The sequence below is a fragment of the Ahaetulla prasina genome, chromosome 3, assembly GCF_028640845.1.
Source record: "Ahaetulla prasina isolate Xishuangbanna chromosome 3, ASM2864084v1, whole genome shotgun sequence".
Taxonomy (NCBI): Eukaryota; Metazoa; Chordata; class Lepidosauria; order Squamata; family Colubridae; genus Ahaetulla; species Ahaetulla prasina.
Genome location: NC_080541.1, coordinates 104,534,546 through 104,547,058, shown reverse-complemented (window position 1 = coordinate 104,547,058; position 12,513 = coordinate 104,534,546). Strand labels below are relative to the sequence as shown.

The 12,513-nt window shown below is 37.4% G+C and overlaps 1 protein-coding gene across 1 annotated transcript in view; it reads right to left on the bottom strand.

Annotated features, from left to right (window-relative positions):
• Window positions 1-1,073: 1,073 nt before the first annotated feature.
• The window catches only part of SRD5A1 (steroid 5 alpha-reductase 1), a 37,571-nt gene continuing 26,131 nt past the window's right edge, over window positions 1,074-12,513 (bottom strand). The window contains exons 3-5 of the mRNA XM_058178682.1: window positions 10,788-10,889; window positions 7,274-7,424; window positions 1,074-5,025 (exon numbers count right to left, since the gene is read on the bottom strand). Of these exons, the coding sequence (XP_058034665.1) occupies window positions 4,959-5,025; window positions 7,274-7,424; window positions 10,788-10,889 (320 nt within the window). The 3' untranslated portion in view covers window positions 1,074-4,958. The remainder of the gene's footprint in view (window positions 5,026-7,273; window positions 7,425-10,787; window positions 10,890-12,513) is intronic.

Below are 12,513 nucleotides of genomic sequence, written 5' to 3'. Positions count from 1 at the left end.
TGGCAGGAACAGGGTAGCCGTAAGAGGCTGAAGCATAGCGGCCATACAGTGCCCTGGCCCGGTGGAGAAGGAACACTACTGCCAGAATTAGAAAGCCCAACAGAGCGTAGCTCATCTGTTTCAGCAACTGCTCCTCCTTCGGGCCAGAGACGCATTGCCAGAAAGTTCTGGGACACAGCAAGGTACATGCGGGCACCGCCGCCAATTCCATTGCCACCCTGAAAGAAAGTGGGTGGAGAAAGTGCTAAAGCCGCCCAGTTTTTTATTCTATCCGTCTCCATCTCACTTTCCACAGAGGACTGGTAGATGCTTAAAAAGAATTCTGGGCATGATAATAGGACCAGTGGCAGCATAACAAAGGGACCAAGATGTCGGGAAAAGCTGGCTCAAGGGGCAGAGCTTATCTCCGGGATGTGCAAAAGGTAACGACCATAATATAATCGTTATATCCAATTAATATAGTTATTACATACTCATACTTATATATATGCTTATATATTGTATAATTATTTCATGCTTATGCTTATATATACTGTGTGACAAAATAAATAAATAAATAAAAATAAATAATAAGGAGGGTCAGCTCGGGCCGCAAGCGTTTGGTGCCGGATTGCTTCCCTTCGTTCCCATTTCACAATTGGTGAATTGCTCCTGCCGCTTTCTTTGACCTTTGCGTCATCTAGAAAAAAAATCTAGACAACAACGTTCCCATTATCTACTTGCTGATGCTCAGGCTCTGTGAGAAGGGAATGTTTAGACCTGCCTTGGTGCTACCTAGAAGCAAACCTTGAGCAGCTCTAGATTGTAGATGTTTCCAGCTGCACCACAGGGCCAGTTGTTCAACTTCCCATCTATATGCAGACTCATCACCTTCAAGAGTGAGACCAACAGTTGCTGCACCAGTAGTTAACAGAAGGATTCTTAGAGATGCAGTCATTGGTGTAGAGTGAGAAGAGCAATGGAGAGAACATACAGCTCTGGGGGGCGCCTAGGCTAATCGACCACTTGCTTGATATGATTTCCTCTGCTTCACCTGTTACTTTCTATCTGTGTGCTGTCCCACTGAAAGAGAGAGAGAGAGAGAGAGAGAAGGTGTAAGTAGACTTTATTAAAGATTCCAAGCCGGAATTAGACAAGGCAAGTCCCCCAGGCAAAGGCAAATCCACAACACAAGTCCAGAATTCAAGAGGCATGATCTGAAGTTCAAGACAAGAATCACCACAGCTGAAAAATACACAGCAAGGAAACAGATACTTTGTTCCCAGCATCATTTTACTCCCCTTGCTGAGCTAATTAGATGCTTTCTGGTGCAGCCTATTAAAAGGGATGAGGCTGTCGCCTCGCAAATAGCCTGGCTGACCTTCATTGTCCCTGTCTCCTCTCATCCCTATGTGCTCTTGGATCAGGAGGAGGAGGCAGTTCTTCATCTCCACTGATCAGCTGCAGCTCTGAGCCCTCTCCACCTCTGGCCTTCCCAGTCCCCCATGTCCCTCTCCTGTTCCTAGCTCAGCTGGCTGCTGATCCAGTCACTCCCCTGTGCTCAGCTCCTTCACACCTGGCTCATAGCCCTCGGCTACCTTTCCTTCTGATGTGACTGGCTCATCTTCCTCTGAAGTAGTGTCTTGAGAGGTGTCGGGGAAGCATTTTCAGGTGGACCAGCACTAATTTCTCAAAGGTCTTCATAATTACAGATGTCAGAGCAACCAGTCTGTAGTCATTTAGCTCCCTAATGGAGGTTTTCTTGGGAATCAAGATGATACCAGAGCATTTGAAGCAAAGAGACATTGTAAATCTCCAGTGATTATTAAAGATGCAGGTGAAGCTGGGGGCCAGTTGATCAGCATAGGTTTGCAAACAAGAGGGAGTTACTCCATCTGGGCCTGGTGCTTTTCTGATCGTTTGTCTATGAAAGAGGCCTCACACATAATTTTCTAAGATCACCAGAGGTAGGAGGGAGAGCTAGAGCTGGAGATAGGTGTGGGAGATTTAAACAAACTTCTAAGCCATGAGTGTTCAACTTTTTGGCTTGTGTGGGCTACACTGAGTGAAGAAGGATTGTCTTGGGTCGCTCATACAATATGTAATATAGTTAAGGTGTATAAATAATGAATTTCCTTTAAAAGTTTACAATCTTGTGGGGCCACATTATGGGATGGACACTCCTGTTCTAAGAGATCCTGCTAGCATTGGCCTATTGGTTGTACTTTTTTTGGATCTTGTAGCATTTTCAAAAGGGCCTAAATACTTTTCCAATCCATGGGTGCTGGCATTTCTTTGATCAGTTGTCCTACAGCAGCTTCTGAACTAATTCTATATTTAGAGATAATATGCCCCATGTTGCCTTACCCTAGCACCAAAAACAGCACTTCATTACTGTTAAACTGAATTCATGAATCCTTTCCTACTCCTATTTCAGAATCTGCTCATGCTCCTGAATTGCAAATGTACCTATGATTGTATTTTCAGTGAACCCCTTGGAGGTCACCAAACAATCAGGAATGCTGGAATATCTCATTAGCTGACATTATACCACAAGGCCCATGATTAAAATAAAGCCTACTTCTGAATGAAGTAAAATTTTACTGATTCATTGTCATTGATTCATTGTCCTTGCAAATAGTCATCTGTCCCATCCAAATTGTAAACAGCTTTCTCGCTGTAACATCCTCTAACTTTGGTATCGTAATATGCTGTTTCATTATAGTTCTATAATAAATAATTGTAATTATTTGTTATACATTATCTTTCTCAATTCTGATAAATATTTAAAGCAAAAAAATTAAATTTGGTATTTATAGTGGAAAAAAGATGCACATTAAAGAAATTAGATAATGATATGAAGATTGGTCATGGCAATAACTTTTTTTATTAATTTCAGGGGACAAAGATATAACTATGATACGAGCATAAACCTTCCTATATGTATATGATCATGTATAATTCCTGATCTCACTTCATAAAGTGAGATCAGGAATTAGTTCTCAGAACTGTGCATGCCAGCAAAAGCCAAGCAGCCTAGTCAAGTATAAATTAGGCAGGAGAATTGAACTAGATTATTGAGTGTATGTATGTATGTATGTATGTATGTATGTATGTATGTTCATACATACTCTGACTGCTCTTTAGAAGGCCAGATCCTGAAGATGAAACTGAAATACTTTGGCCACCTAATGAGAAGGAAGGACTCACTGGAGAAGTGCCTAATGCTGGGAAAGATTGAGGGCAAAAGAAGAAGGGGACGACAGAGACTGAGGTGGCTGGATGGAGTCACTGAAGCAGTAGGCATGAGCTTAAATGGACTCCAGAGGATGGTAGAGGACAGGAAGGCCTGGAGGAACGTTGTCCAAGGGGTCACGATGGGTTGGACATGACTTCACAACTAACAACAACAACAACAACAACATGTATGTATGTATGTATATCCCACCTTTATTGTTTTTACAAATAAGCCAAGTTCCCAGAAAGCAGGTTGAAATCTAGAGGAGGCATGATGGTTTGGCGATTATAGACACTGAACTTATGAGCTGGAAAATTGACAAATCGGATTCCAGATTCCAGATTCGAGACCCATGCAATGGGGTGAGCTCCTGTTCCTTACATCAGCTCCTAACCACCTAGCAACCTGAAAGCATGCAAATATGAATAGATTAATAGGTGCCACTTTGGTTGGAAAGTAATAGTGTTCTGTGCACCTTTGGCGTATAGCCATGCTGACCATGTGACATGAACAATGTCTTCGGACAATGCTGGCTCCCTTACCAAGAAATGAAAATGAGCACTATTCCCTAAAGTCGGACAAGACTGGACAGGGACTGGATCTTTTACCTTTATTGAGTTTGTTTGCTTGTTTATACCTACTTTTATTGTTTTTACAAATAAGTCAAGTTCCCAGAAACCAGGTTGAAACCTAGTGCTTATGATGTTTAACCTCACCTGGGATAAGGTACAGGGCAGCGGAGTTTCTTATATGAATTCCAAGAAAGTCCAGGGTGCCTTTTAGAAAAAGCACCTTTGGGACACTGGTCATAAACATACAATAATAAATTAGAATATCTTGTCTTGGCTAGAGAACTATTATCGAATTCAGATGCTATGATCAATACATGATCAATTTGCCCAATGATTATACTATGAGCATTTATAGAAATGCTGCTCTAACATCTTAATCACTATAATTGCAGCTTTTCCTGATTCCAACAACTTGAAATCAGGTACCTTTTGTGATATTTAGTTTAGCAGCATTTTGCCAATGGAATAGTAAGGGTGATTAGATATATTGATTCACTTGAGAGTGAATATTTACTGGGTGGTTTGTTTGTTTTTTGCTAAATGAATATATATATATATATATATATATATATATATATGTATGTATGTATGTATGTATGTATGTATGTATATATATGTATATGTATATGTATATGTATATGTATATGTATATGTATATGTATATATTGTAGAGACCATTACAGATAATACTGGGCTATGATATTTTGCTTACACATTGCTAAAAGTAAATACTGGGTTTTGTTCCTGGATTTTCCATGCAGGTTACCAAACTCAAGAAGCATGGTGCTGTGCACATTCATTATTAACTGTTTGCAAAATATTATTATTTTATTTAGAGTTAATATAACTATCTACTCCAAAAAACATTCTATCTTAAAATCTATGTTCTGATATCAGATATGGCTTTCTAAATCATGTTTATAACAACATGAGCTTTCCTTATCAAAATTCAGTAAGAAACTACTAATAATCATCAGGAGAGTTTTCTGCTGGTTTTAGAGTTTAATATTAAAAATGGAGAATTAATCATCACATCACTCAATGCCATGTTAACATTGTGATGAATTTACCTAAAAATATCTATAAAAACCCTGTTTTAGCCAACCTCCCCTGCCCCCTGCAATTGTAGGGCATTATACAGAATTAAAGCATAAAGTCTGACAGAGAATTCAGAATACAAATGGAATTAAAATTTTCCTGGAACGTGGATAGTCTTCAAACTTGTTGAGATACCATCTGAAGAAGAAGAAGAAAAAGTAAGTGAACACATGGTTTGACTCAGACATGTCAAATTCTTAAGAAATGTAAATAAGTCTATTTTTTTCATGTTACATGTATAAAATTATAATATAATGCTTCTTACCAATCACAAAAATCAGTTATTTTTTAAATACAAACTATTATGATTTTCAGTTTACATCTTTCTGTCTATATGGCATTCAAAAGAGCTAACTGCATAAACAATATAAATCGCCAAAACTATTCTTTTTAAGAAGCCTGATTTTTTGACTTTTGAAAAAAAGGATGTGGCTGGTTTAATGAACCTTTAAAGAAGCACATCATCAATTGAACTCTTAAAAGCAGATGCATCTTTTTCCAATTCTTAATAAAAATCTGAAAAGAAGCATTCTTTTCAGATTTTTATAAGAACTGGAATGATGTGCTTCTTTAAAAGTTCAACTCATTAAACAGAAAATATTACTAGCAGAAAGATATTAGTTTAGCCAGAATCCAAAGTGTTTCTTCCAAATTATTTATGAAGTTTATAAAATTCTTCCACTGTCATTTAAAAAGCTTCTTGTATCAGGAAAATATCATAAGTGGATTCGAAAGTTTGGAATAGCTCAGGCTGTTAGAGCCTGTTATTAAAACACAGCTGCCTGCAATTACTGCAGGTTCTAGTCCCACCTGTTCCAAGGTTGACTCAGCCTTCCATCCTTTATAAGGTAGGTAAAATGAGGACCCAGATTGTTGGGGGGGCAATGTTGACTTTGTAAAAATATACAAATAGAATGAGACTATTGCCTTATACACTGTAAGCCGCCCTGAGTCTTCGGAGAAGGGCGGGATATAAATGTAAACAACAACAAAAAACAAAAAACAAAAAAAAATATTAAAAAAGTAAATAAAATAGAGGTGAATGAATGAATCCTTATTATAGCCAAAGGACTGAGACAGTAGGCATAAATGAAAACAGCTAAAATTGTCAAATAAAAGTAAAATAATACAGGCAACTGTAATAGCTGATTTAAAATACGTTACAACTGGTATATTATATATTTGCAAAGATTTGTAAAAATATTTTTAATGTTAACCAGGAAATGTTTGCTCAGTTCTCAGGCATCTGGAATTATAAAATATAGTCTAACATAGAAAGTTGGAACATCAATTTAAAATCGATATTTCTAAAATTTTAAAATGTAAAATTTTTAAATTTCAGAACAGATCATAATAAATCTGGTTCACATTTCTTTCATATGTTTTTATATAAGTCCATTCCCTCCACATTAAATGCACCGAACATAACAAATTCACAAGGGAAGTTAATGGCTGGCTTTTAATTATTTTAAAAGTATTTATAGCAAAACCAAACGTCTGGTTGTTTGACAAGCTTGTTTATTTGAAAATATGGCCACACAAATCCATCAATAAAACATCATTTCTATTGCTTCAAGAGACATTCTATGGATAAATGTTTACTGATTTCCCCCGTATAATACCCATGGAACGGGCAGGACATCATCCATGTCTCACTGTTGGGTATGTTGGGGTATGTTGTGATTGTGGTATGTTATGATTGTGGTATGTATCTCAAAGTTTAAAAGTGTATGAAATCAGGCAGGTTCACTTTGGAATATTAATAAGAACTTTCTTGTCAATGACCTATATAAATTACATGGTGTTCTTAAGGTAATTAGTAGTAGTTTTAACTGTTCAGTTGTGTCCGACTCTTGATGACTTTATAGGGAAATGCTCTCCATTCTGCCCTGTCAAGCACAGCTTCTTTCAATAGTTGGATGTTCATCTTTGTATCAACTTTGATGGTATCAAGCCAGCAAGTTCTTTGCTTTCCCCTTTTCCTTGATCCACTAACCATTCCTAGCAACGTTGATTTCTCCAGTGAATTTGCACGCATGACATGGACAAAGTAAATCAGACTGAGCCTTGTCGTTCTGGATTCTAGTGATGTTTCAGGTTTTATACGATGATTTATTTTGGTTTTATATAGCTGGATTTTTAACATAATGACTGAACTTTATTCAAATGTACTTTTAATTAAAAATATACAATTTTCAAAAAACCAATCAACATACTTAGATGAACCCAGTCTTTAGATTTAACCATTTTTTTAACCAAATTGTAGAATAAATGTAGCCATTAATGTCTACAATAAATTCAGGATATATAGGCAGCAGATATTGCAAAAATCACCGTACAAACTCAAATGAGCGTTCAAGAGAAATTAAGATTTTGGGAAACTCACTGGTGGTGGGCATACGCTCGACATCCTAATACCAGTAATGTACTGGTGGCAAAGGCTGTACTTTCTAGTGTGTTGCATGCAAGAGCAAATCCACACCACTCAACAATCTCCCCAAAGAAGTTAGCTCCACTTACGTATTCAAACATTCCTCCTAGAGAAAAAAAAAGTTGCAGTTATTGACTTGGCAAATAAAGTTTTATATATTTTAACAAAGGCAAACTGGGATTGTTTTGAATATTTTTCAACCACATCTGTAGTGAATATGAAATAAATCAAGGAAATTAGTCAACACTACCATTTTCAAGCATTAAAACCTCTCTAAAGGAGAGGGAACCATTCCTTTAAAGCAAAAGAAATAATCATAAGATTATCATTTGTATTCCAAACAGTCAGGATCCTAATTCTCCCTAGTTTTGTGGTACTTCCCTTTAAAAATGCATTAGATTAAATTCTAATTTAGTAGATAGTTTTGCCAGTTATAACTGTATTTTGGTTTGGGGAAGAAGGCTTCCCCTGTCCCCTTTTTGGCTTCATCCTCTGTCTCCAAAAAACATAATTAATGGGATAAAAACCAAGCCCTTGGACAAAGAGCAATGCGATTAGGAGACATAGTTCATATTATTTTGGGTTTGTTGTATCTGCTTTTTTCCTAACTGCTGCATCATTCTTTACTAAACCTGCTCTAATAAAACCCTGAACTTCATTCAGATTGGCCTAAACTGGTGGAAAAACAGGCAGCTTTCAACTAATTCCTAGGTAATAAACTCCTCCTTGTACCCATCATTTGGCCTTTTACCTGCAAAACAAAGAAGAAAAAATCTAACTAAAATCTGCTCGGTCAAACCAGAAGCAAGTGAACTGTTGTTCTTTTCCTCCCACCAAAACCAGTGAAACACAAGGCCTTATTATATTCTAATCTTTCAAGAAGCCAGTAATAGGCAGGGCCACTGAAGCCTGGAATTTGTCAGCTACGTTCCAGGTTTTCTTCACAGTCTTGCCATGAAAGATATTGATTAAAACTGTATTGATAAAACAAAGCAGAACACAAATGCTAAGCTTTTCTGGTCAAAATTTGAAATGGTAGCAAGGCAAAATATTCTTACTAAATTATGAGACTTAACACTGGACTAGCCTCTTTACCACTAACAGATAAAGATTATCTTGTTCAGAAGATTCAGAAGCAGATTAATATTCCTCATGGTTTGATGAGGTAGTGTGCTATATCCTTATTTTTACCAGCATTTCTTGCAACTCCATATTTAGTTTAAATTGCTTTTTCTTAGTCAACAACAATACCTTTAAAAATGACAAATTGGCTCACGCATCTAATAACGCAGTTTAGTTTTGGCTTGCCATCTAACCAACCCAAAAACTGTGTTTTGTATGCTATGGTTTATAACAAATTACGTGGTTCCAGTCAATTGTTGTTTAATGAACAAATCATGGTGTAGTGTTATGCCTGAATCCAGCAACACTGAAAATACATTGAATGCACCTTGTATCTCTTTAAGAAGAGTCCAAATAAACTTACACCATACATTTTGGAAGAAACTGGAGTTATAGACCAAGGATTATCAAATATTCACTGATAATTTTTTGGAAAATGTGTAACATTATCTAATACATGTGTAGTCTTACAGGTAGTCCTCAATTTACAACCACAATTAAGCCTGAAATTATGGTCATGACTGGCTGGTGGTTGGTGGGGGGCATTATGTGACCAACCCGATTTTATGACATTTCGTGGTAGTCATTAAGCAGTTTTTTTGCAATGGCCTTTTTTATTTTTTATTTTTATTACAAACAGCTATAATGCATTGTAAATCCCTGCCAATTGACCATTAAATGCTGCAAACAGCTGTAAGTGCAGGCGCCTGCCAATTGTCCCAAAGTGATCACGTGACTACGGGAACCCAGCTGTCAAAACTTTGAATCCAGATCATAAATGCTTTTTGGGAGATCCATTTAACTTTGAATAGGCACTAAGCAAACTGTTGAAAGACGAGGACTATCTGCATCTACATTATATTGAAAATATTGGTGTGCTTATAGCAGGGGTGAAATGCTCCCGGATTGGACTGGCTCACGCGATCCGGTAGCAATGGCGGCTGCTTGTTCAGAGGACCGGTAGCAAAAATCCCTGGCCCCGCCACCCCTACCTCTGCTGAGCCGCACCATCTGCAGAAGTTTTTTTTTACTTTTAAAAGCCGGTTTTGCTTCAGCCGAAACATGCCTTTAAAAGTAAAAAGAAGCCTTTGAGGATCCCACCCCTCAGCTGAGATCGGCAGGGACTTTAAACTTTAAAAAAAAAATTAAAGTCTCCTCTGGCGATCTCACCTGAGTTCCTCATCAGCAGAACCTTATTTGTACTCTTACTTGTAGAAAACATATTTTCTACAAGTAAGAGTAGAGATTCTAAGGCACTTACCTGATTACTGATGAACGCATGGCTCTTTTTCCAGTCCGAAAGCAGTTTCATTTTCAGCCAGACAGAATCAATTGCTTAGCTAATCTATTTCCTCGGTGATCAACTGGCTGGCTTTGCTGGCTGAGGAACTCTGGGATTTGAAGTCCACAATAAAATAAAATAAAAGAATAAAATATTTGTGCAGCTTTCTGAGATTTGGTGTGTTTCTGTAGTGTTTCACTCTAATTACACAAACACACAAAATCTCAGAAAGCTGTATGTGGCATTTTGTGTGTGTGTGTGTGTGTGTGTGTGAGTTGTGTGTGTGTAAAGTGTGAAAGTTGGTTTTTGAGCTTTTTGTGGCTGTGTGAAGTGTGAAGTGCAGCTGCTTTTACATTGTGTGTGAGTCAGTTGTGTTGTGTTGTGTGTGTGTAAAGTGTGAAAGTTGGTTTTTGGTATCTCTTATTGTTTTTTATACTTTGTTAATTATTTTTATTATTTATTGTTATTGGCCACACCCACCCAGTCATCTGACCACCAAGCCACACCCACCAATTAAGCCACGCCCACAGAACCGGTAGGGAAAATTTTTAGATTTTACCCCTGGCTTATAGTGAATTCAAGAGAGATTTCAGGGTTATATTGTGAACTCATTATCCTATGGGACAAGGTAGCCAGAAATAAGAAAATTGTAATAGGAGCCAGCAATGTCAAACATAACATAACATTTTCATATCATGCCAGAAAAACAACATGGTTGTATCTATCGAGGTCAGGGGTCTCCAACCTTGGTCCCTTTAAGACTTGTGGGCTTTGCTGGCTGAGAGTCTCTGGGAGTTGAAGTCCACAAGTCTTAAAGGGACCAAGGTTGGAGACCCCTGATCTAGATCACAAGGAACAGAGCTTAACTCAAAGGTTATGCTTGGCAAGCATAATACTTTCTAATTATTTAATCAACTTCTGTAGCCATCACAATTAATAAGAAAATTGGGATACAAAGTTTGAAGCTTTGGCAAGCAATAATTAGAGTAATTATTAAATAAATAATAATTAGAATATTTAAATGCAAAAATATTTATATTTTAATTTAACATATGCAACTGTTACCTGTTGGGATTTTATATCCAGTCTCCCCTGGTTTTCTTAGGTTTCTCAAAATATAATCAGAGTGCATGTTAATCAGAAGACCACCTAGCCAGGCTGCAGTCCCTGGAATAAACATTTTAAAGCAATGAATTGAAATGTAGGATTTAATTTTTTTAAAAAATAATGTAAGTAGTCAATATGTATATATGCTAGAGAAAGTGGTTCATTGAATTGAGCCCAAAATTTCCACTGCTAAGAAAAACAGTTGTTGGTGAGTTTTGCCCCATTTTCTGATGTTCCTTGCCACAGTTGTTAAGAGAAACACTGCAGTTGTTAAGTGAATCTGGTTTTCCCATTGACTTTACTTGTCCGAAGGTCACAAAGGGGTATCACACGACCTGGGGCACTGCAACCATCATAAATACGAGCCAGTTACCAAGCATTTGAATTTTGATCATGGGACCATGGGGATGTAACTTTTTAATGGTCACTAAATGAATGGTTGCAAGACAAGGACTACCTTTACTGGTTCTACTCAATCTGATTGAAGACCCCGGCTGGCGAGAGTTTTCTATACAATGCTACTGTGCAGTTCTAAATTCTGGTCCAATTAATAATCAAAACTGACTATGGGTAACTCAGAATTGATGATATGCCTGAAAATTTCATCCAATCGTGCCAGATATCGATGAAACTGGAGCCATTTGCTTGTTTTCCCATGCAGTTTGGAGAGACGCAAAAACTGCAGGATTTCATCAGTTGAGGTTCTTTTCACAATAAGCACATCACATGCACAGAAATCAATACAAATTGCCATTTAAGTGTCATGAAAAGTAGTAGTTACTCTGAGGGTGTGGATGAGAATTAAACGACTTAAACAAGCAGGTGAACAGGCTTGTAGAGATTTTTTTTTGTAATGAGATACGATAAGCAAATAGTTTGTAAACTAATTTGTTATGGCTTAGACTAAGGTCATTCATTTCATAAGAATGCATGCATGAAGTTGCAGGATATTAAAAAATTCACTGAGGTTCCTTCCCCAGAGCAAGAACAGACGACTAACTATATTCGAAGCCTGCACTCACCTGCATCTCAGTATCCTCCTGAAGATGAAACAGATGAAGCTTTGCTTCAGGTACTGCAATTTGGAGATGGCAACTTTAGCTTCTGCAGCCGTTTCCTCCCCTTTTTTTACTGGGCTGGTTCACTGAACAACTTAAAGCAAAGTCCTGAAACTGACACTTGCCCATACTTATTGAACATATGAGGAGTTGTCTCTGAATTGTAGTACTACATGCCTGGCAATAGGTCCTATTGATTGTTGCTCCCAGAGCAGCTTTGGTTCCTTGCTTTCTTCGTTCACATTATCTTTTCAATATTGGTAATCCTCCCTTCTACATCATCATCATCATCATCTCACTTTTCTCACCTCTCATCTTTCCTACTACCTTCTCCTATTGGTACATTATGATTTATCAATTATTGCTGTAGCTTATGATTTATGACTGACACATATATTTGCCTTCATTCTTATGATTTATGATCTATGATTTATCACTTTGTTATTTGTATGTGCACTGAGAGCTTACGCACCGGACACAAATCCCTTGTGTGTCCAATCACCCTTGGTCAATAAATACTATCTCTTAATGGTAGCCCAGTTTTGCAACATTCAAAATTACAATGGTGTTGGGAAAAAACTTCACCTTTCACTTCACAATATCCCTGCAGTCACATGAATGAAATT